Source organism: Entelurus aequoreus, linkage group LG26 (genome assembly GCF_033978785.1).
Source record: "Entelurus aequoreus isolate RoL-2023_Sb linkage group LG26, RoL_Eaeq_v1.1, whole genome shotgun sequence".
Taxonomy (NCBI): Eukaryota; Metazoa; Chordata; class Actinopteri; order Syngnathiformes; family Syngnathidae; genus Entelurus; species Entelurus aequoreus.
The window spans coordinates 32996606-33022370 of NC_084756.1; the positions used below are offsets into that span (position 1 = coordinate 32996606).

General features: G+C 40.3%; 1 protein-coding gene across 1 annotated transcript; it reads left to right on the forward strand.

Annotated features, from left to right (window-relative positions):
* On the forward strand, positions 1 to 23988 carry si:dkey-156n14.3 (zinc finger protein ZXDC). Its single transcript, XM_062037830.1, has 11 exons — positions 1 to 465; positions 680 to 2043; positions 6851 to 7003; positions 9117 to 9195; positions 9872 to 10002; positions 12940 to 13110; positions 15528 to 16309; positions 16443 to 16527; positions 16598 to 16755; positions 19818 to 19919; positions 22876 to 23988. Exons 2-11 carry the CDS (start codon positions 861 to 863, stop codon positions 22960 to 22962), a joined length of 2931 nt encoding a protein of 976 aa, XP_061893814.1. The 5' UTR covers positions 1 to 465; positions 680 to 860; the 3' UTR covers positions 22963 to 23988.
* The last annotated feature ends 1777 nt before the right edge of the window (positions 23989 to 25765 follow it).

The window sequence follows — 25765 nt, forward strand, 5'->3', positions numbered from 1 at the left end:
TGGTGCCATTTGGAGCATAGTTCATAGTTATGTGGCAGCTATCTCCTGTGATAACCACAACATTTCCTCCTAAATGTGTCCCGCACGTCACTCCTATAAGGACGTGGCCGATTAGATGACATCGTTGGCGGGTAAGGGCAGTAGTTGGTGGACTTAATGGCGCTGGTGGTGACAAGGGCGGGTCTGCGTGCTACAGGGATTCCAACATGGACTTTCAGGGGCTCCTTCTTTGTGCCTCAAACATCCCCTCACTCTTTTCCCCTCGTCTGTTGAAGAGCAGGCTGTTAGTGTGACACGACCATGAAGTGGGATCGCCTCCATTTCAACATGAAAGTCATGAGCCATTGGCGTAAAATGGTGGCGAGGGTGAAGCTTCGCCCACCGGCAAAAGCAGCAACGCGGCGTGGACGACAGACCGAGTGGGTTACTTCGTGACGTGAACACAGACACGACGTGTTGGCTTCGGTAAGTCCCGTTTGAGAGCTAAAAGCACCGAAACTGTTGGAATGTTGAAAAGAGGAAGAAGAGGTGCGCGTTAGCGGCGGCAGCTTTACGGCAGCCGCCATGTTTTTTTAAATTATTTTTTTATTTTTGTTTTTTTATATGAACCTTTATTTATAGTATGCAACATTTCCATACAAGCAAAGACATAATAATAATCAGAAACCGTACAAAACAGCGGGGTTACGGCAGCCGCCATTGTTGCCACCGCCGGAGAATCCCCGACAAGACGGCAGAGGAACGCCCAGGAATGACACCGACTACCTCCCAGCGTCTTCCAGGATGACACGAAGTGGAGCCGCCGACTTGGCTCGTCGTCTGAAAGTGAGACCGAACGAAGCCAACTTCTCGTGAGCCCCATGGAGTTCGGAGGCGCACATAATAAAGCAATTGTTTGCGCTTCGAACGAGACGCAGGACGTGAAGAAAGCGGACGAGGTGGAACATCAAGCCCGCGGGTGGCCGAAGCAGGCCGGCTTCTACCGCACAGTCGAAGACGTTGTTTTGACCAACAAGTACGGCGAGAAGATATGCGGACAGATATGTACCGAAAACAAGGCCCGGCGGGAGCTTTCTTTTCAGGGCCGGAACGAGCCGACCAACGAACTAATGTGTAGAAACCCAGACGTCGAGGCAACTATGGACGCGGATTTAATTCTGGACTCTACGAGGCTTGAGGACAGCACCAACTCTGGCAGCCTTTCTGCGAGTCCTCCAGAGAACGAGAGCTTCTCCGGGACCATCATGATCAACAATCAAAGCATCATCGTGACCATAGAAAATGGAACTTTGACTCTCGCTGCCCCACCGGACGGGTATGACAACAAGGAGGACGACATGGTGAGCCTGAAGGAGCATTTAGGCATGAAGGACCATGAGGATATTGTTCTTCTCAACTATGACGGCGGCACCAAGGCCATCGGGAAGATCAGCACGTTGGCCGTGTCCAGCTCCGGCTACCAGGAGGAGACCAGGTCTGGGTTGTCCGGATGCGACTCTGATCCGGCCCTGGGGGACAACACACCCTCGCCATTCTCCGGTAGCTCCTTTCACCCATGCGGAATGGCCAAGCAGGTAAAGCAGACCAACGTAGGGACCCTCCCTTCTAAAGCCACAAACTCTCAATGTGGACCGCTTGTCAGGTCCAAGAAAGTGATGGTTTCTTACCCGTGCCTGGTAATGGGCTGCTCCAGTACGTTTGACACACGGCAGAAACGGAAGGTCCACCTCCTGGATCACGATGAAGACCCTCGCCCATACCAGTGCACGGTTGACGGCTGCCCCTGGTCTTTTACCACTTCCTACAAACTCAAACGGCACCTTCAGTCTCATAATAAGCAGCGGCCACACAGTTGCCCGTATGAAGGCTGTGGCCGCTGTTTCACCACCATCTACAACCTTAAGGCCCACGCCAAAGTCCATCAGCAGGACGACGCCTTCATCTGTGAGATCTGCAGTGAGAGGTTCCGCAGTGCCACCCGACTCAGCAATCACCAGAAAGTCCACGTTGAGCCAGTGAGGCCGTACAAATGCGACTTTCCAGGTAACACACGTTAATTGACCTTGTGATGGCCGAGTGAAGCTTCTTGAAGCCATGAAGCTTGTTAGCTAAGTATGGTTCATTTCTAAAGGTTTCAAATGCACATTTTTGATCATGGGCATCCTCTTGGCCTTTACTAAAAAGTGTTAAAACACACACAGGTCTGCATGAAGTGATTAAAATCGTGCTGTGTTGTCATCAGCTGCCACCGGTCACAAATAACCCCAAAAACTTCCAAACTTAATCCTTACAACCTGAGCTAATAGTATTACTAAACAGATTTACAGGAATCTACGTTTAAAACAATTTGTTGTGATCTAGATGATTGATTGATTAATTGGTACGCCAAAGAATCACTGAATTAGATATTTAAACACAGCGTTACTGTTGTGTAATGTTACAATGGCTAAAATATTAATATACTTGTTATATAAAACCTCTGCCTTGTTTTTAATGATTATTTAGACCTGCTATGGTATTTTATAATGTTGGTCGTTATGGTGGGATTCCCAGTAAAAAAGCATTTAAGAAACATGTAAAGTCACTTTATAGACTTAAAGGCCTACTGAAATGAATTTTTTTTATTTAAACGGGGATAGCAGATCCATTCTATGTGTCATACTTGATCATTTCGCGATATTGCCATATTTTTGCTGAAAGGATTTAGTAGAGAACATCGACGATAAAGTTCGCAACTTTTGGTCGCTGATAAAAAAAAGCCTTGCCTGTACTGGAAGTAGCGTGACGTCGCAGGTTGAAGGGCTGCTCACATTTCCCCATTGTTTACACCAGCAGCGAGAGCGATTCGGACCGAGAAAGCGACGATTACCCCATTAATTTGAGCGAGGATGAAAGATTTGTGGATGAGGAACGTGAGAGTGAAAGACTACAGTGCAGTGCAGGACGTATCTTTTTTCGCTCTGACCGTAATTTAGGTACAAGGGCTCATTGGATTCCACACTTTCTCCTTTTTCTATTGTGGATCACGAATTTGTATTTTAAACCACCTCGGATACTATATCCTCTTGAAAATGAGAGTCGAGAACGCAAAATGGACATTCACAGTGACTTTTATCTCCACGACAATAAATCGGTGAAGCACTTTAGCTACGGAGCTAACGTGATAGCATCGTGCTTAAATGCAGATAGAAACAAAAGAAATAAGCCCCTGACTGGAAGGATAGACAGAAGATCAACAATACTACTATCAGGAGATACCGAACCAAACACTGGACCTGTAACCACACGGTTAATGCTGTGCCGCCTGTCGAAGCCTAGCAATGCTGTTGCTAACGACGCCATTGAAGCTAACTTAGCTACGGGACCTCGTCAGAGCTATGATAAAAACATTAGCGCTCCACCTACGCTAGCCCTCATCTGCTCATCAACACCCGTGCTCACCTGCGTTCCAGCGATCGACGGCGTGACGAAGGACTTCACCCGATCATCGATGCGGTCGGCGGCTAGCGTCAGATAGCGCGTCTGCTATCCAACTCAAAGTCCTCCTGGTTGTGTTGCTGCAGCCGACCGCTAATACACAGATCCCACCTACAGCTTTCTTCTTTGCAGTCTCCATTGTTCATTAAACAAATTGCAAAAGATTCACCAACACAGATGTCCAGAATACTGTGGAATTTTGCGATGAAAACAGAGCTGTTTGTATTGGGATACAATGTGTCCGAATACTTCCGCTTCAACCATTGACGTCACGCGCAAACGTCATCATACATAGACGTTTTCAACCGGAAGTTTCCCGGGAAATATAAAATTGCACTAAGTTAACCCGGCCGTATTGGCATGTGTTGCAATGTTAAGATTTCATCATTGATATATAAACTATCAGACTGCGTGGTCGGTAGTAGTGGCTTTCAGTAGGCCTTTAAGAAACATGTAAAGTCACTTTTTAGACTTAAGAGTTTTAATCTTTCATGTTATCAGTTTGAGAACTTTTTTTTTTTTCTTTCCCTTTTTCTTTTCTTTTATTGTAACTGGATTTGCGTATGTTCTGCAACTGGATCTGTTATTTTTTTATTATTTTGAGAATTGTATTTTCCTTTTTCCTTTCTTTTATTTGTAACTGGATTTGTGTAGGTTTTGTAACTGGATCTGTGTATTATTTTACTTTGAACTTTTGAAAAGGACCCCAGGAAGACTATCCTGGAGTTTGTGCGTCGGCTAATGGGGATCCTCAATAAACAATAAACATGGAGAACCAAGTGTTTTCTGACATCAAACATTTTTTACTAAGTACCTCTTCAGAAAACACTTGGCTCTCCAAAAGCCACCATAATGACCAACATAAAAATACAGTAGCTTAGTAGGCCTAAGTGTTCATTAAAACAAGGCAGAGGTTTTATTTACTAAGTATATTTAATATTTTTGGTCACTGTAACATTACACACAGTTTGAACAGTTAACACTATGTTTGAATATTTAATTAGACTGACCATACGTCCTCTTTTCCCCGGACATGTCCTCTTTTGCGGGGCTGTCCGGGCTGGGTTTCTTAAATAAATAAATAAATGATAAATGGGTTATACTTGTATAGCGCTTTTCTACCTTCAAGGTACTCAAAGCGCTTTGACAGTATTTCCACATTTACCCATTCACACACACATTCACACACTGATGGCGGGAGCTGCCATGCAAGGCGCTAACCAGCAGCCATCAGAGGCAAAGAGTGAAGTGTCTTGCCCAAGGACACAACAGACGTGACTAGGAAGGTAGAAGGTGGGAATTGAACCCCAGTAACCAGCAACACATCCGATTGCTGGCACAGCCACTCTACCAACTTCGCCCCGCCTCAAATGTCCGGCATTTTGAGTTAGGGTTGTGTGTCTTTTCAATGTACGTTCAGGATTAAGAAGGGGTTAAAAAGAAAACAAATTGTGAAGGTGTGCACACGCAGCAGCATTTGTGAGGGAGGGACAGAGAGAGCGAGGGAGTGGATTGATTGATTGAAACTTTTATTAGTAGATTGCACAGTACAGTACATATTCCGTACAATTGAACACTAAATGGTAACACCGAATACGTTTTTAAACTTTTTAAGTCAGGGTCCACGTTAATCAATTCATGGTAAAAAAATATATACTATCAGCATAATACAGTCATCACACAAGTTAATCATCAGAGTATATACATTGAATTATTTACATTATTTACCATCCGGGGGGTGGGATGTAGAGGGGTTTGGGGGGGGACAGACACAAGAGAGAGAGAGAGTGGAGAGACAGACAGAACACAAGAGAGAAGCCGAAACGTAAATGCAACTTCACGGATGATTTGCGGGAAAAGTATCCGTGTTTTCGTCCTGGCCGTGACACATGGAAAGCAGAATGCACTGTGTGCAAAGCAGGAACGTATATCTGTGGCAAATAAAGGGGCCAACGATCTACAAGCCCATATAGACACTACAAAACGCAAAACAGCTGTGCAGGGCGAGAGCTCGTCTGCTGTTTTTTGTTTGAATTTAATTAACTTGTTTTGAGGCATTATTTATGTTTACATTATATACAAGAGGTTATTTTGAATATTTCTACCTGTGAATGTTACAGAATATAAGTGTGACTTATTTTGTTATGCTGTCAAGCAGTGTTGGCGTTAACGCACTTTCTGTGTCTTTTTAACGCATTGAAATCAGAAAGGACACAGATTTTTTTTTTTTTTCATTTGCAGGCCACAGCTAATGTTTTAAAGGCCCACGGCACATTCTAAAAATACTATTAAAATAAACAGAAACATAAGAAAAGTGAAATAAAAAAGCTTAAAGGTGAAATGTAATTTAGAAAAAGTTGCAATGTTGACTAATAAAACAAAGCTGTTTTTTTTTCTTTCAAACTTGTCATTGCTCAAAACATAATATTGAATCAAAATCAATGTTATTATGAATTATTGACCTATCCAATGTTCCGATTATGTCACATCAAATATTCCACTTTGAAAAATATTTTTGGTGGAAGATTTTGCATATTTTGTGTGTTTGCCATAAAAAAACATAGTTTTGTTTGACAAAAAAGGCCGGCAAACAAACAAACAAAAAAACAACATAAAAAAAACTAAAATATTTTGAAATGAGGGATAGATCTGAAGTTGATGTAGACTCCAGAGATTTAAGCGTTAAATATAAAATGTATGTATGCCCTGGCACACCATTATCATCATTTCATGACCCAAGCAAAACACTTTTTACACTTTTATACAGAAATAAATACACCTACAACTTATTAAATAAAAACATAGAAAAAACTACTGGCAGCGGTAAAGTTTAGATCCATGAAAGAAAGAAGAAAGTGAATGAATGTTTATAACTGATACATTTACATATGTATACAAATTTGTCTTCTTTTTTTATTATTTTTTTTAATGAGTTAAGTAACGTTTATGACAACCTTTTTCCAAAACACAATATAGAATGTGAGATATAACAGGACAATGCATACATTTGTCATTTGTTTTCAAAACGCTTACAAAAAAGTGGGACCCCAAAAATGTACTGCGGGACCTCATTTTTATGATGTGATGTGGTCCATGGTACCCCATTTTGAAAATTCCTAGCGCCAACACTGCTGTCAACTTTTATATTTTCTATTAATCAGATTTTAGAAAATAATCAATGATAGCACTAAAGTATTATATAAACACTTGATGCGTGCCTCCGTATCAAACCAAAATTTCCTTATCGAAAAATCCGATTACGGACTCATGTACCGTTACACCCCTACTGTATGTACAGTACGTACTGTATATCCCTCACCTGTGAATATACTTGTCTTTATAAAATATGTTGTTGGTTTTTTCTTTCTTTAAGGCTGTGAGAAAAAGTTCATTACCTTCAGTGCCTCCTTCTCCCACAACCGCACCCACTTCAGACTAACGGGCCACTTTACCTGCACCTACCCGGGATGTGGCAAGATGTATGACAAGGCCTGTCGCCTCAAGATCCATTTGCGGAGTCACACCGGTAAGCTGACTTTCCATAAGAACTGTCACATTGTTGATTTGATTTAATTAAATCCCTGTGTCTTTTAAATTGACCACATCAGAGTAATGTGGCTTAAATTGACAGACTTAATCGCACTACGGTCAGTGTGTCGATTATCGCTTTCCGCCGATTTTCCGGACTATATATGTAATGCTCATAAGGGTATTGAACCCAAACAATTTATAAAACACTTGCCTTTTTCAAAACAAGTCGTTTGGCCTTCGCGACGATTGTGACATATTTTCCCCCAATTACATCAGCGCATATCTTCATATATGGTAGCAAATTACCCGAAGAGCTTTGCGCAAGTCCACCATTTTTATTCAGTTGTAGTCCAAAGTTGTAGTTAATAAGTTCCTTATTTTTCAAAAATTTTTTGTTGTGGGGTACACTGACCCATACATGCACATGCATGCTAATAGTAGCGTATAGTTTTAACTTGTATCTGTCAGTCGACTTGTTTTGGAAGTGCTGAAAAGTAATAGCTGTAGGGATGATACTCGAAACAGGTTTCCCCGGTTGTTCGATAAGAAAAGAACCGAGTCCTCGGACTCGAATCCCTTTTTGAGAACCGGTACCCGTTATCAAGACCACTATAGTAAAGAAAAAAAGTTGGTTCTTTATTCGAATCCCTGGGAACGAATCCCGTCCCGACCAGAAATGCTCCGTGTGACGTCACAAGAAATGACGTCAAGTAGCTCAGTCATTAGGCGCAGATAGCGAAAGCAGGAAAAAAATGAACCGGAAAAAGCGCTCCAAGGTGTAATAAAGTTCAAAACAAAGGTATAATCCAATGAATAACTTTACTGAGAGATTTGAGCAGGGTACAAACACATGACAAACACTTTTACCACCAACCGGAAACATAGCAACCAGGCTAACAACGCACCTCCTTTACGGCAGCTGTTGCAACGTTCTTAAAACAACCGCAGCACATACATATATATACAACATATATGACATGTCCCTTTTTTAATTTTTGTTTTTCTTTCCTTGTAAACAAAACAAAATCACACCGTATATGTGTTGTCTGTCTAATTATAAATAATGCAGACGAGGCGTGTTGGCTGAGTTCTTGACGTTTACTTTCACAGCGTGCTCATAACCTCATTCTTAGCTGCCGGGTGGCGACATGCAACAACACTTTTCGGGGCTACAGCGCATGCTCGTCACTCCCGTTGCATGCTGGGTAGTGTAATTTATATATTCCCTAACTCATAACATCACATCTTTCCCCCTATAAAGAAATAATGTTAACTCAATAAAGTGTATTTCTTTTTTTAGCTTTAACTTTTCATTTTTTTTAGCATTGTAACCACATTTGCAAACAACTGTTCTCTTCATAGAATGTATTTCAATAAATAAATAAAGTGCAAAAATGTCAAAGCATCATAACAAACAGTTATGTCAAATAGCAGCAGAAGTGCACTTTTTGGAGAGCTGTATTATTTTCAGTTTTGTGCCCAAGGGACTGATTTTATTTAACATTATATTATTATTTATACACCTATAGTGATCACAGAGAAAGGTTGTTTTTGTATTACTTTATATATTTGTTTTTCTGAAAAATCCCACTTAATATACTTTGGGTAACAACAGTCAATATTTATTTATTTTATTTTTTAGGGGGGTAACAGTCAATATTTATTAATTTATTAGATTTTATTTTTTCTTATATTATAAAAGTGAGCTTTTGTTAAACCAAATATTGTCTGTTTTTTTCCATATACAACAACCTATCTGGACTCGATAAGAGAATCAATAAGGAATCGGTTCGATAAGAGGATTCGATAATAGGCTCGAACGCGATAATTTCTTATCAAACATCATCCCTAAATAGCTGTTAGGGTGGAGATGCGGTCGAAGGAGGCTTGGCTTCGAGGAGGGCTTCAGCACGAAAATAAGATCACCCACAAAACAGTGTATTCTGCAACATTTTGACCAAAGTACCACCATTACATTTTATTTAGACCACAATGAAGTGTTTTAAATGTAGAAAAAAAATCATAATATGACCCTTTTTAAATTTGTAATTGCTGATTTTGTTTTGTCATACGTGTCCTTTATGAGCATACATTTTCCCCTTTTGCAGGTGAGAGGCCATTTGTTTGTGACTGGGAAGGCTGCGGCTGGACCTTCACGAGCATGTCAAAGTTGCTTCGTCACAAACGGTAAGTAAGCTTTCACCTTCAGTATCGTGTTAATGCCCATAGAAAGACACAAAAGTCACCTTGTAATTATAGATAATCACAAGTACGGTTGTTGGAAGTTGCGTTAACATATCACCATCTATTCTTTTTAGTGGTACTCATTTCTTTATGACATGCCTGGCATGTCCTGTAGTTTTGTAGCATCTGGAAGTGATGCTGCTGCAACACATGCATGAAATCAAGTACTAACTAGAGATCAACTGACATGTTTTTTTAGGGCCAATAACGATGAGCCAATAACCAATATTTGGAACCAAGAATAATTTGTTCAGTTTATTCAATAATATAGCACATCTAAAAACAACCCTAGTTGGCCAAAATGCTGCACAGACATAAGAAACAATAAATAAAAAAATAGTGCAAGCAGTGTTGCATGTATTTGCAATAAAAGTTAGCTAAACATGAATAGTATATGTTGGTAAATATGTGTCACTAATATTGTGGTTAATTTAGCACCAAAATCAGCAGGGGATTTCACAAACACCTTTTATTATGTTTGTCTATTCCTGCTGCTCAGAGGAGCGGTATCATTTGCATTTCAAAAAATCACATTAGTTAACTTAAAAAAATTTAAAAAAATCTAGTATGAAGAACATTTACTCTTGTTTTACTTAAACTGTATTCTTCACCTGAACAGAAAACATGACGACGACCGACGCTTCATCTGCAGCGAGGAAGGTTGTGGGAAGTCTTTCACCCGAGCAGAGCACCTCAAAGGTCACATCATCACTCACCTGGGCACCAAGCCCTTCCAGTGCCATGCTGAAGGTAACCCAAATGAGAAATGTACATTATTTTCAAATCCACTGCAGATTTAGTTAGTTGAAACTAGGGCTGGGCGATATACTCGATATATCGCGGGTTTGTCTCTGTGCGATATAGAAAATGACTATATCGTGATATTCGAGTATACATTCTCACGCAGTTGCTTTTAGCTGCGGGCATTACACTACATGCGTTTTTCACTCTTTCTTGTCTCTCCTTCTCACAGAGAGATAAAACAAGCGCACCTTGTTACAGACGTCACATACGTATACGCCCTCGCGGAGCAGAGAGGTAGCGGCATGGGTAACATTCTCTGTGATGCTAGCGGAGCGGTAATACGAGAGAAAGAAGGTGCGAATCTGGTAACAAATGAAGGAAGAATTAATTCCCAAGAAAAACAGCACGGGGTCCATCGTCTGGCGGTGGTTTGGCTTCAAGCGGGAAGATGTCGAACAGACAATCGTAATATGTCAAGTGTGCGGCAGAAGCGTTGCTACGAAAAGTAGCACCACTGCTAATATGTAGCATCATTTGAAAAGTCACCCGCTAGAGAATGAAGAGTGCTTGAAACTCCGCATGTCAACATCTCCGGCCGGTGCCACACCCACAAAATGCCGAAGCAACCAGCACTGACCCAATTGAGCCTGGCGTCTTCCATTCCCACATCAACACCGTATGAAAAAATAGTCAACAGCAGAAGGAGATAACGTCCGCAGGAACCTACCACATAGCGAAGGACATACACTAATTGATTTCCTATTATGCAGCTCATTTTTATTTGACAGTTATTGAAATAGCTTGTGTGACATCATGCACAAAAGTGCACTTTATCTGTTTTATAATATTGTAGTGGCGTTCTGTACAAAAAGTGCACTTTAATTTAGTGTTGTTTTCATATGCCATCTTAGTGACATGCACAAAAGTGCACTAATAGCTTGTTTAAAAATGTCTCTGACAATCTTGCGCGTTCTGTTTTGGAAATGACATGAATGTTTGTGCCACTGCTTAATAACTGTTTAATAAATACAGTTTTGGTAAATTGACTTAGTTGTGATTTCCCTCTCTGCATGAAAGTTTAAAATGAGCATATATTAATGCAGTATGAACAAGAATCATACTGCTATGATTATATGCATTAAGTGTTCATTCAAGGTTAAAGGCCTACTGAAATGAATTTTTTTTATTTAAACGGGAATAGCAGATCCATTCTATGTGTCATACTTGATCATTTCGCGATATTGCCATATTTTTGCTGAAAGGATTTAGTAGAGAAAATCGACGATAAAGTTTGCAACTTTTGCTCGCTGATTAAAAAAAGCCTTGCCTGTACCGGAAGTAGCGTGACGTCACAGGAGCTAGTATTCCTCACAATTCCCCGTTGTTTACAATGGAGTGAGAGAGATTCGAAGCAACGATTATCCCATTAATTTGAGCGAGGATGAAAGATTCGTAGATGAGGAACGTTACAGTGAAGGACTAGAGAGGCAGTGATGGACGTATCTTTTTTCGCTCTGACCGTAACTTAGGTACAAGCTGGCTCATTGGATTCCACACTCTCTCCTTTTTCTATTGTGGATCACGGATTTGTATTTTAAACCACCTCGGATACTATATCCTCTTGAAAATGAGAGTCGAGCACGCGAAATGGACATTTAAAGTGACTTTTATCTCCACGACAATACGTCGGTGACACACTTAGCGACTGAGCTAACGTGATAGCATCATTCTCAAATGAAGATAGAAACAAAAGAAATAAACCCCTGACTGGAAGGATAGACAGAAGATCAACAATACTATTAAACCATGTACATGTAACTACACGGTTAAAAATTCTCAGCCTGGTAAGGCTTAACAATGCTGTTGCTAACGACGCTAAGGCTAATTTAGCAACTTAGCAACCGGACCTCACAGAACTATGATAAAAACATTAGCGCTCCACCTACGCCAGCCAGCCCTCATCTTCCCATCAACAGCCGTGCTCACCTGCGTTCCAGCGATCCACGGCGCGACGAAGGACTTCATCCGTGGGTTTGGCGGCTAGCATCGGCTAGGCGTAGTAAGTAGTCCTTGTTGTGTTGCTGTAAGTATTGTACTTAGCCGCTAAGACACCGATCGATCCCACCTACAACGTTCTTCTTTGCAGCCTCCATTGTTCATTAAACAAATTGCAAAAGATTCACCAACACAGATGTCCAGAATACTGTGGAATTTTGTCGAAGAAAACAAGAGGTTTTTGTATCGGGTCGATGGGGTCCAACCACTTCCGTGGATTTTGTGACGTCATGCGCATAAATCATATCCAAAGGAGTTTTTCAACCGGAAGTGTGGCGGGAATTTTAAAATTGCACTTTATAAGTTAACCCGGCCGTATTGGCATGTGTTGCAATGTTAAGATTTCATCATTGATATATAAACTATCAGACTGCGTGGTCGGTAGTAGTGAGTTTCAGTAGGCCTTTAAGGCAAAATATCGAGATATATATCGTGTATCGTGACATGGCCTAAACATATCGAGGTATTAATAAAAGGCCAAATCGCCCAGCCCTAATTGAAACCCTTTCAAAGAACAGTCAACATTTTTTATAGTGTATTTATTTTCCCAAATACCATTCAATAAAGATGATGAATTGCAAAGAGGGAAATAAGTAGTATGAAATGGTTTTAAAGGTACTTGAAGCTACCAAAATAGAAAACGTTTTTCCAAACAAACGAAGAACTGCACGTAATTCTCCAATGGGGAAATTAATAAATATTTAAGGGGACCTGTGATGCAAAACAAACTTTTCTTACCTAATGGGTAGGAACAACCTGCTTCTTTCCATTATGCAGCATGTCAGTAACTTTTGCACCCTTGACTAGCTAAATACAGTTTTGATGAGTTTTGAAAATATATATTTTTAAGTAGGTTAATTGTACTGTTGTCATTTTTATTTTCTATAGGTTGTAGTGCTCGATTTTCAGCTCGCAGCAGCCTATACATCCACTCCAAGAAACACAAGCAGGATGGCAGCACACTTAGAACGCGGTGTCCTGTAGCCAGCTGCTCCAAGCACTTCTCCTCCCGCAGCAGCTTGAAGAGCCACATGCTGAAACAACACCAGCTCAGCCCTGGTGAGTAGCCTTCACGCTCTCAAAACACTCTTAATGTGTTCTTTCTACAAAAAAATGTCCATTATACAGTAGGACCTGGTTCTTTAACAGGCTTCGTAAATCGAAAAGTTTGTATACTGATGCAAATTTCCCCATAAGAAACAATGTAGATATGAATAATGGGTTCCAGTAAGACTCTTGAACGCATCATAATAATCCCCTCAATTCCCCCCAAAAACGGATTGACTCGCTGGAATAAAAAGACAATACAACATACATCCATAAACGTGGATGCATATGCAGAAATGCAATATATTTATCTGTACAGTAATCTATTTATTTATATCTGAACCTTATTGCTTTTTTACCCTGCACTACCATGAGCTAATGCAACGAAATTTTGTTCTTATTTGTACTGTAAAGTTCAAATTTGAATGACAATAAAAAGGAAGTTTAAGTCTAAGTCAGTCTTGACCAAAGTCCATGTTTTAATGAAGGTTTTTACACAATATAAATTGCTATACAGTACTGTATATTAAAGTTAAAGTACCACTGATTGTCACACACACACTAGGTGTGGTGAAATTTGTCCTCTGCATTTGACCCATCCCCTTGATCACCCCCTGGGAGGTGAGGGGAGCACTGGGCAGCAGCGTAGCCGCGCCCGGGAATAATTTTTGGTGATTTAACCCCCAATTCCAACCCTTGATGCTGAGTGCCAAGCAGGGAGGTAATGGGTCCCATTTTTATAGTCTTTGGTATGACCCGGCCGGGGTTTGAACTCACAACCTACCGATCTCAGGGCGGACACTCTAACCACTAGGCCACTGAGTAGTCAAACCTAAAAAGGGGGTGACGGATCAGCTTTCTATTTAATATATTTCATTTATGCAATACATGCCTCTCTGCCTACCTACGCACACACACAGAAGTCCCTTTGGTACCCACAAACGATCAGAAATCACAAAAATCTTTAACTTTAACAAGCATATTGCTACAATAATAAACATTTAAGAAAGTAAATTCCTCTTACCGCAAATTCCGGACCATAAGCCGCAACTTTTTTCCTATGCTTTGAGCCCTTATAAAACGGTGCGCCAATTTATGGATTTTTTTTTTTTAACATTATGGCATAATAATTAAAGAATAAAGACAACTTCAGATTGTTTTCTTTGTTTTACTTTGGCCAAAAGTAGAACACACACATTCTGAATATGTACATGTAAAAATGATCCTCTTTACAAAACACTTTGAAGTAAGTTGAAAATTCTGAGGAAGAAAATTGGTGCAGTTTGAAACACATAACATTGTAGACTCTGTCTGTGTATCTACAAAGCCTTTAAACTTTAAGTCACAGCCTGGGATTGAACAAAATACTAAATAAATAATAAAAACTCTTCTAGGTATTAAATACGGTCTGTGTACGTGCAGCCATCCGTTTTTCTTTTAGAAAAATATTTTTTTACATAAAAATCCATTTTCTCCGTTTTTTGGGTTTGATAACAAAAAACGGAGAAAGTGTAATTTTATGTAAAAAATGGATCGTTATCCATTAGCCGAATTGATTGAAAATCGAAAATAGGAGTCAAAACTTTTTTTTTTTTTATCACCAGTTCAATGTTTGGAGGTATGGTAGATTGCACATGCGCAGTGTATTTTTTCCGTATCCTCGTCTGTGAGTGACCCGCCACAACAGAAGCAGAAGAGCAGCGTTTGCTTACTCGATGGAGAACCAATGAAATGTGTCACTTTCCATGTCTCTGTAGAGAAATAAAATAGAAGGAAACTCTTGACCATTCACGAGTGTCTGTGTTAGTATTATTAACTTAAAATGGCTTCTTTTTTTTTTTGTATTGGTTTCAGTTTCACAAATTCCTCAGTAAATTCACCAAAACGTCACTGTTGAGTTATTGAGTGTGTTTAGCTTAAAAGAGAGCTATCTTCAAATCCTTGCTAATAGTCTCTTTTTTTTTTCTTTTTTTTTTACTCCACAGCGATTCCCTTCTTTCTACGCTTATCTGTTGCTTTTTGAGACCCATTTTAAATTAGCAAAATGAACAAAACTTGTCAAAAAACTAAAAAATCACAGAAAAAAAGGCACACACTTTGAAACCCTGAGAAGTGACTCGTAGTCTCCCGGGCAGCAAGTGACGCGGAGGGCTTCGCCTTCCCAAAAATGCTGCGCCCTGCTTGTTGCCTGCAGGCGTGATGCAAAATGAATGACTGAATGAAGCGTTCGCCCACAGAGACATGGTTCACACACAAGGCATATTTGGCTAGATCTAAAATTCTTTAAATTGAAAAGTTTGCAGATAGAGGGGTTCGTAAATCGAGGTTTCGCTGTATTACACACAGTAAACCTGGAGAAAACTTATTTTGCATGTTTGGTCGCTCTTTACACATTCAATAAAAACTAACCTTCCTCTGTTCTGTTCTAGATGTTCTGAACCAGATGGAGACCACGCCCACCCTGACCCCAAGCAGTGAGCTGATTAGCCATACCCCAGCGATGGTTGCCGGGCCAGGTATAGCAGGCAGCGAGCAGCTGACGAACTTGGACCTGAGCTCACTCTTCTCTAATGTTCCTGTATCCGCCACATCCACTGGCATTGGGGTGGGACTTCCTATTGGTGGGAACATCTCCACTGGCACTTTTACCATGGACCTCTCCTTGGTTAACTCAGGCATCCTCACAATCGACCCCTCTACAGTTGGCACCGCTCTTTGTACTTCCACTGGTGCTGCTTTGACCAAAAGTGCGGACCCTCTGATCCTGGCACCCGGTATCGACATGGCTCCCCACCAGAGTTTGGAAGGCACCGTGGGAGATGTTCTCCCACCTCAGGGCACCCTCAACTTGGACGACGTGCAAAGTGTCACACCAGAGGCCTTGGGAACTCTATCGTCTCTCTCCATGCAGGGTCCCAGCACCCCTATAGAGCCCACCCTTCAGCACCCGCTTAGTTCCTCCAGTGCGCTTAGCGCAGAGGCCACTGCCACCCTGGCAGCTGCCCCGATTTCTGAACTTTTGTCGTCACCCTCCAAGGGGGTGGAGGCTGGTGGCCCGGCGGGGTCTGGGCCTCTGCTGAGCTGTGTGGAGGTACTGGGTGGTCAGGAAGGAGCCAAAGTTCTCACACAGTTTGTTTTCCCTGGTCACACCAACAGCTTTCATCTGCAGAAAGACACTGAAATCCCTGCAGTATCACCCAGCAGTTTCATGGTAAGCCACTCCGCTTTGACCCAAATATTATTCATATTTTTGTTTTTCTAATGGGCCGAAGACAAATGAAAAGAGGTGCAGTGACTGTGATACCTTGCACAGAAAATATTTGATGAGAAGTCTTTTCCTTCAGGATAGTGGCGGCTCAGCAAGGACAGACTACCGAGCTATTCAGCTGGCCAAGAAGAAGAAGCTGACTGCGCCCTGCGGCTCCTCTGGTAACACCAACCGATAAACAAAAGCTGACTCGCTGTATTATTCATTGGTATGTCTCTCAACAAAATCCAGGTGTCTTGGGATCAAGTCAGAGAAAAGCAAAAGGATCCAAATCTTCCTGCGCTCCGTCAAGTGCTCGCTACGGTGAAGGAGCCACACCTGCTAATGGGGGCCTCACTCTGCGTGACCCTGTCACTGGGGCCCAATATGTCCAAATTCAGCTGCTACAGGTGATATTACATTTAATGCCATTACCAGTGTAATGTCATTTACCTGAGCACATTTTGTGTAATGCAGGGGTGCAGCATGAATTATGGAATGGAATAGCTTTATTGTTGTTGCACAAAAAAAAATACAACGTTTAATTTGAGTAAAAAAGCAGACATACAATACAGTTACAGGGCTATACAGAACCAGAAAACTAATGGGTCGCCACTAATTGCTTCTATTCCATCACGTGTCAACCAAGCTAAGATGGCTGGGTGCTGGGGGTCAGTTTGAGACCAGCACACTAGAGATGCCGCGGATAATCCGCAGGTCGGGCGGATGCATGATGAAAAAAATAGATTTTATATCGATTCGGGCGGGTGGCGGTAGAACCAAATCAGAAAAAAAAAATACATAGTTAAATGTTGTTACCCACATACGAAAAACGAGCAGCACTCTTTGAAACAGGCATTTATTCATCTGGCACTGCTGCAGCTGTCACGCCAAATTTCTTCCCCCCCTACAAAAGCCCCCCCCCCATTTACTTCCGGGGCTGCGTCCAATAAAGGCACAAAGTTCCCGGGGGTCCTCAACCCGCACGCGCCTGTACAAAAAAAAACAATAATCCATTTCTTCAGCTGTCAAAGACGAAGTATCCTTCCAGCGACGGGCAGTCAAAGCCGAAGTGCTATCGATCGCTGTCAATGACGTAAGAGGAAACATGACCACGGAAGTAAATGGGGGGGGGGGGGGGGTTTGTAGGGGGAAGAAATTTGGCATGACACAACACAACAGAAGAAGAAGAAAAAAATAAAAAGATTGCAACGCCGGCTGCAAACGTGGTACGCGACAAACTAAAAAAGGGAATACTAAAGACCAGGGGAAAAAAATAACAATAATAGTCAACACTTTCTTAATGGAAATGACAATAATAATATAACAATGATAAATAATATTATCAAGCATTAATATCTCTTAGCCTCTAATGCATGGCCAAGAGATATTAATGCGTGGCACGCATTGAATGTCTCTGCTGCATTGGATCAGTCTCCTTTCTTTAACAGGAATGCTTTGCATCGTCTATATTAGATATATAACAACGGGTGGGTGGCGGGTGGCGGGCAGTTGTGGTTTTGATAAAATGTTAGTTCAGGTGGATGGCGGGTGGATGACGACTTTTGTGATGCAGTTGCGGATGAAATAATTGCCTATCCGCGCATCTCTACAGCAGACCAACAAACCTTGAGCAACAGTGGGCACATATGAACACATGTCACCACAAAAAAAACCCGAAGCTGCAGCCATCAGGAAGATGCCCCGTAAACCATCCCACTGCGAGAAGTTAAGCGGCGAAGGCGTGGGGTGGGGGTATGTGTCCGCAACTGTGTGAAGTCCATGGGTGTGTGTCATGTCTGTAGGCCTGGATATCGCTCTACTCCGCGTTCACGGAACAGAGTCAACATCCCAGTTGAAGAAGGGGGAAGGGATTTTTCTGGGCATCTTTCGCTGCACTGGTCTCACTGGGGAGTTTACAGCACGACCTTGCCGTGGTTGTTTGCAGACAAAGTCGAATTGTAGATAAGGATTGTTTTTGGTTAAAGCGAGCACAACACTCCAATTATTTATCAGCTCTAATTGTCCATTTTGGCTCCCAAATGGATCATAATTTTACCTTGCAGAGTGCAAACCCTCTCCGAGATGTTATCCAATTTGCGATTCAATTCTGAGATAGCCAACGACAGATATTTATTGGGCTGATAATTATGACATTCTACTGATAAATCCCATAACACTAAAAAGTAGCACCAATAAATACATTTAAAATAGAAACGACTTAATGAGGCAAGAGTACCTGTACTGTACTGTAGGGGGTTTAGTTTGGGCAAATGAAGCGCTTCTTTTCTCCTCTTCGAGCGGTAAACCTCTCCTTAGCTCATTGTAAACAAACCTGGCGTAGATTATGTGGGTCACTGTTTCAGAGGAAAATATTTTGCATGCTCTTTGTACCAAATGTTCTGTAAACCACATCAAACCTTATCAGCCAGCATCGCTTTGACTGTGTTTTGAAAACCTACAGAGTTGCTTGCTCCTAAAGAAGCTGCCCTAAAGCCATCCGTTAAGAAAGTTCTGCACAAACAACAATTAATGTACATTTTAAAAAATGATAGATAGAAATATTATTTTCTGTATTGGCTTAAAAAAAAAAAATATATATATATATATATATATATATATATATATATATATATATATATATATATATATATATAGTGCAATCCTAATGTAATGCAATATCATGGCCTGAACTCTACTAAGTTAACAACTGAGGAGCACAATCAACTACTGCGGTTAAACATGAACCTTTCCAAGTTATCTGTGGTGGTGACTCAGCTCTCACTTGCGTGGCGAGTACTTTCAGGATTGCATATTTTATTAGAGAATAAATGCTAAATGTAAGATACACCTCTTTTATCATTTTTGATATGTACCTCTACTGGCTAAACATAGCAACAAAGTGGCTAAAGTGTATCACAGGTCATTTCTGCTATGTGTTTTATTCTTTGGTAAACCAGGCATGTGTGAAGCCAATTTATGTCCCACTTCCATTATTTGTTTATAAGCGAGGGCAAACCGGAAGCGCCACGTCTGCACTTATGACAGGCTTTCACAAATAAGTAAATATATGGAAACACTGGATCATTTTTTTAAGACCCCTTTCTTTTTCTGCACCAACCCAGTGCTCACATGCCAAGAAATGCAAGTATTGATGTATTTTTAGGGTGTTGGTATTTACTTGGTATTGAAGTATGGATACTTTGGACCACTGGTTCTCAAACTGTACTGTAGTAGGCCAAAATATTAATTAAAAACAAGGCAAAGGTTTTATTATACAAGTATATTTAATATTTTGGCCACACATTTTTAACAGTAACACTGTTTGAATAGAGAAAGAAAAAAAATTGTATTTTAATCAAGTTTTTGCCGTAGCTCGAGGACCACTAGTGGTACACGTACCACAGTTTGAGATTTACTGCATTAGACAACATTAGTATGTAGTTTAGTATTTGTGTTATTGATTATTCAGGATGATCCAGCCACTGATGGAGAACTGGCCTTTCAGCTCAGCTCGCAGACATCCTCCTCTCACTCTCAGCTCACAGTTGACTTACCAGTCAACATTTTACAGGTACTTTCTGTTTTGTTCTATCGCATTTGTTTGTGTTCACAGCATGTAGGAGACACACATATTTTCCTTAAAAAAGTGCTTTGACTGCTAATGAAAGACTGATAGAAGTGAAAAGGTAAAGCATAGGTTACGTTTGTTATGTGTCAGTTTAACCAAGGCATGCAGAGAGCGAGAAGACCATACTTGATTATAAACACTCTTCCTTTTTGTCAGCTCTGGTGCAGAATTTGATATACATTATATCATTTTCGCCGACGATAGAGCTTTTATTCCCATCGTTATTTTGTGATATTGCATGTTGAAGTGTGTGTGCGCGCGCCCTTCTTGTTGAGACATCAACAAGGAAAAGTACCTTCCAAATGAGGACCGGTGAACAAGTTAGGACCGAAATCATAGTCCCCATACGGAAAACCATTGCATCTAATAGAGAATGTGTCATTTGCACCCCTGGTGGTGAAATCTATCAAAATGAGGGTTGTCCCAAAAAGGAGGTATTTTTCAAATTGACTGTGTATCTGTTTTAAAAGTGCTCCCCCTCTGGCCAACATATGTAATAAGTGTGTGTAAGAAATTGAAATGCGTCCCCTTTGGCCAAAATGTATTAAAAATAAATATGTATATAGAGACATACTGTAATAACTTAAAGTAAATAACGAAGTTTAGAAACTAATTACAAACCAAAAATTCAACAAAGAAATAAAAACTGTATTTTTCTCACAATTTGTCGCCTTTTTTCTTATAAAATTGGGAACAATTTCTCATATTCTTTCTTTTTCTGTAATATTGCAATATTTTCTTGTAAAAGTATTACTTTTTTATGTTAAATTATTACTTTTTTATGCAAAATGGTGACATTTGTCATATAAAATTGTGACTTATCACAATATTGCCAATTTTTTTGTTGCTGTAAAATAGTGAAAATTATGACTTTTGTCATAATTTTGCCAAGTAAAATTCCGACTATTATAATATTGCCAACATTTTAAAGTTTTCTTATAAGATTGTGACTTTTGTCGAGTAAAATTACGACTCTTTTCATATAGTTGCCAACATTTTAAGCTTTTATTGTAAAATTGCGACTGTTGAGTAAAATTCCAACTTTTATCATATTGCAAAAATGTTCAGTTTTTCTTGTAAAATTACGACTTTTATTATATTACTGCCAAAATTCTAAGTTTTTCTTGTGAAAGTGTGATGTTTTTCTTGTGAAATTCCAACTCATTTTTACAACAAGCTTTTTTATGTTTGAAATTAGTCCCTGGACATAGGTGAGCTTTAAAGGCCTACTGAAAGCCACTACTACCGACCACGCAGTCTGATAGTTTATATATCAATGATGAAATCTTAACATTGCAACACATGCCAATACGGCCGGGTTAACTTATAAAGTGCAATTTTAAATTTTCCGCTAAACTTCCGGTTGAAAACGCCTTTGGATGATGACGTATGCGCGTGACGTAGCCAGTGAAACAGGAGTATCGGTACCCCACGGAAAACAATACAAAAAAGCTCTGTTTTCATTTCATAATTCCACAGTATTCTGGACATCTGTGTTGGTGAATCTTTTGCAATTTGTTTAATGAACAATGGAGACTGCAAAGAAGGAAGTTGTAGGTGGGATTGGTGTATTAGCGGCTGGCTGTAGCAACACAACAAGGAGGACTTACTTGGATAGCAGACGCGCTAGCCAACGCTAGCCGCCAACCGCATCTGTGATCGGGTGAAGTCATTCGTCGTGCCGTCGATCGCTGGAACGCAGGTGAGCACGGGTCTTGATGAGCAGATGAGGGCTGGCTGGTGTAGGTGGAGCGCTAATGTTTTATCATAGCTCTGTGAGGTCCGGTTGCTAAGTTGCTAAGTTAGCTTCAGCGTCGTTAGCAACAGCATTGTTAAGCTTTGCCAGGCTGAGAATTATTAACCGTGTAGTTACATGTCCATGGTTTCATAGTATTGTTGATCTTCTGTCTATCCTTCCAGTCAGGGATTTATTTATTTTGTTTCTATTTGCATTTGAGCCAGATGCTATCACGTTAGCTCAGTAGCTAAAGTGTTTCGCCGATGTATTGTCGTGGAGATAAAAGTCACTGTGAATGTCCATTTCGCGTTCTCAACTCTCATTTTCAAGAGGTTATAGTATCCCAGGTGGTTTAAAATACAAATCCGTGATCCACAATAGAAAAAGGAGAGAGTGTGGAATCCAATGAGCCAGCTTGTACCTAAGTTACGGTCAGAGCGAAAAAAGATATGTTTTGCACTGCACTCTAGTCCGTCACTCTTAACGTACCTCATCCACGAATCTTTCATCCTCGCTCAAATTAATGAGGTAATCGTCGCTTTCTCTGTCCGAATCGCTCTAGCTGCGTTGAAAACAATAGGAAAATATGAGGAGGTGAACAACTGACTACGTCACGCTACTTCCGGTACAGGCAAGGCTTTTTTTAATCAGAGACCAAAAGTTGCAAACTTTATCGTCGTTGTTCTCTACTAAATCCTTTCAGCAAAAATATGGCAATATCGCGAAATGATCAAGTATGACACATAGAATGGATCTGCTATCCCCGTTTAAATAAAAACATTTCATTTCAGTAGGCCTTTAAAGGCAAAAACCAAAAGATTTAAACCAGAGCCAATAGTCGGAAATACATTTAATATTTTTAATTTTTTTTTTTTTTTTCCTGATTATATTTGTGATCAAAATGTGATCATTCAGTGATCTTGAAATGATGATGTATCAGCATTGGTATGACCAACACTGTTACTGTAATTACTTGGTATTGCATCATCCAACACTAATGTCAATTGAAATGCTTCTATTATTTACAGTATATGCCAAATAATATACTGTGACGTATATTGTTATTGCAGGAGAATAAAATGTATATCTTGATATCAATTTTAGGCCATATCATTCATCCCAAATACAGTAATTAATGTTCTGTACTGTATTTTCCCACAGGAGCCCACAGTTGTCATCGAGGAAAACAATGTGTGTGACAACTGCCAGTTCACAGGAAGCACAATCAACCTTCAAGACTTGGAGTGACAGACGTCACATTCAATGTTTACATCAGAAAAATGCTGCAACCTTAAATGGTCTTTTTTTAATTCTAATGCTTTATGAAGCCGTCTTTGGCCGAGAGACCAAGTACAAACCTGTTGATGATGCACCTTAAGAATCTGGCTACCTTTTCTCCTGGAGTACAGGAAGTGCTTTTGTTTTTTCCTTTTTCAGCCCGAATCACACGAGAAGGCACTGAATTCTTGTCCAAAAAGTCTGAGGAATCATAGAATGCAAGTCCATTTTGAGCTTTTTAACTTTTACACCCCACAATTTGCTTTTGTTTAATAGTCTGAGGGCCAATTTAAAAAAAACCAACCTGCAAGGACGCACTTTGGCCAGCTGTTACGTCCAAACATACTTTGAAGGATCATCACTGACCTGCTGTGGAAATTAATCAAATGAGCTTATTTGCTAATGTATTAACAAGTTGTTCAATCCTATAATACACAAATAACGCTCAATTCTGTAAAAATTGATTAACAGTCGTTTCATTGTTTGCTTTTTACTTGTCTGCCTTAAAAGTGACACAGATGGTTGCAATGTGGCTGAATCCTGTTTTTCTTCAGCCAGTTGAAATAGATTGCTTCAGAGAGTATAAGGTAGGAATGGCAAACCTTTTTCAATACGGAAAATATAGAAGGGGAGTTATTTTCTTTTTTGTTGGATGAAACCAAAATACTTCAAACAGTGACAAAAAACACCTACATCTCAGTCTGTTTTTTTTTTTTATATAGGTATGATTCTTTATCTCATCAGCATCTTGCAACCTTTATTTTTTTAATTTTTTTATTTGGGCCCCAATCCTTAATGATTTGGAACGTCTGAATGCGGGCCACGTTTAATTTTATTTTAGGAATGAGCTGTAAGTCAGTTAACAAAAATATAAATCAAAAGCTGGACTTTGGACATGACTTGTGTAAAAGCTTTCTTAAAAAAAAGTTAATATATTCATGTGTTGTATCTTGAGTGATACTAAGTTGAAAGCTAATAAAATAATTTCAAGCACAATCACATTTGTTCTTTCATGCAGCAGAATGATGAAAAAAAGCATATTTTCCAAGCTTTGTAAGAGAACATTTGTTTCTCCTGGACAGTGTCCAAATGTTTCATATATAAATGAGATGCACGTACAGTACACACTACTACATTGAAAGTGGAATAAAGCACATGTGGACTTCCAGGCTAAGAAACTTAAGGTGTGACTATATAGTGAATATGCACTATATTGCCAAAAGTATTTGGCCACCTGCCTTGACTCACATAAGTGCCATCCCATTCCTAACCCATAGGGTTCAATATGATGTCAGTCCACCTTTTGCAGCTATTATAGCTTCAACTATTCTGGGAAGGCTGTCCACAAGGTTGCGGAGTGTGTCTATAGGAATTTTTGACCATTCTTCGAAAAACGCATTGGTGAGGTCACACACTGATGTTGGTCGAGAAAGCCTGGCTCTCAGTCTCCGTTCTAATTCATTCCAAAGGTGTTCTATTGGGTTCAGGTCAGGACTCTGTGCAGGCCAGTCAAGTTAATCTACACTAGACTCTGTCATCCATGTCTTTATGGACCTTGCTTTGTGCACTGGTGCACAGTCATGTTGGAAGAGGAAGGGGCCCGCTCCTAACACACAAATTCTCACAATAACTCACATCTCCTGAAAAACAACCCCACACCATAATTCCTCCTCCACCAAATGTCTGAAATGTACCGTTCTCCTGGCAACCTCCAAAGCCAGACTCGTCTATCAGATTGCCAGATGGAAAAGCGTGATCCATCAGTCCAGAGAAGGCGTCTCCACTGCTCTAGAGTCCAGTGGCGACGTGCTTTACACCACTGCATCTGACACTTTGCATTGGACTTGGTGATGTATGGCTTAGATGCAGCTGCTCGGCCATGGAAACCCATTCCATGAAGCTCTCTGCGTACTGTACGTGGGCTAATTGGAAGGTCACATGAAGTTTGGAGCTCTGTAGCAACTGAGCTCTTTGCACTATGCTGACCTCTCTGTCAGTTTACGTGGCCTACCACTTGGTGGCTGAGTTGCTGTTGTTCCCAAACTCTTCACTTTTCTTATAATAAAGCCGACCGGTGACTTTGGAAAAATTTAGGAGCAGGTAAATTTCACGACTGGATTTGTTGCCCAGGTGGCATCCTATGACAGTTCCACGCTGGAAATCATTGAGAGCGGCCCATTCTTTCACAAATGTTTGTAGAAACAGTCTCCATGCCTAAGTGCTTGATTGTATACACCTGTGGCCGGGCCAAGTGATTAGGACACCTGATTCTGATCATTTGGATGGCTGGACACCATACTTTTGGCAATATAGTGAATTTAGGAACTCAAATATCAGCTCATATAAATGGTGGGCTATAAAGTTGTAACTGCGCATGCGTACTGCTTAAAATGTTTTATGTGGAAAATCTTAAAGAAAAGATCGTTTTTGGTACTGTGAAACGACTCAATAAAATCCTCCTTTTATTGGCGTCCACATCCCACGAATCAAATTTTACAAAATGACACAGCACGTTTTCAAATAGTAGGTAAAACCTTACTGCTCCCTTTTGGCCAACCTTTGAATCACAACACAGGCTCACGTACGACACGACTCCTGTTGCTTACCTTTGTACAAATAATTATTATTTTTGTTTGTTTTACTGTATTTAGGTTGTTGTATTTTTATATTTGTAAATAAATAAGTGATTTATATATTTTTTAAAAAGAAGGATATTTTTCATCGCTGTTATTCATTCTTGACATTTGCAGGAAGTACTTTGATGACGCGCACC

Bases quoted from the DNA above. Each gene is read 5' to 3' on its own strand.
- si:dkey-156n14.3 (XM_062037830.1), top strand. From the start codon at position 861: ATGGAGTTCGGAGGCGCACATAATAAAGCAATTGTTTGCGCTTCGAAC. The intron at 10,003-12,939 runs GTAACCCAAATG...TATTTTCTATAG, and splicing joins CTTCCAGTGCCATGCTGAAG to GTTGTAGTGCTCGATTTTCA. The intron at 13,111-15,527 runs GTGAGTAGCCTT...GTTCTGTTCTAG, and splicing joins ACAACACCAGCTCAGCCCTG to ATGTTCTGAACCAGATGGAG.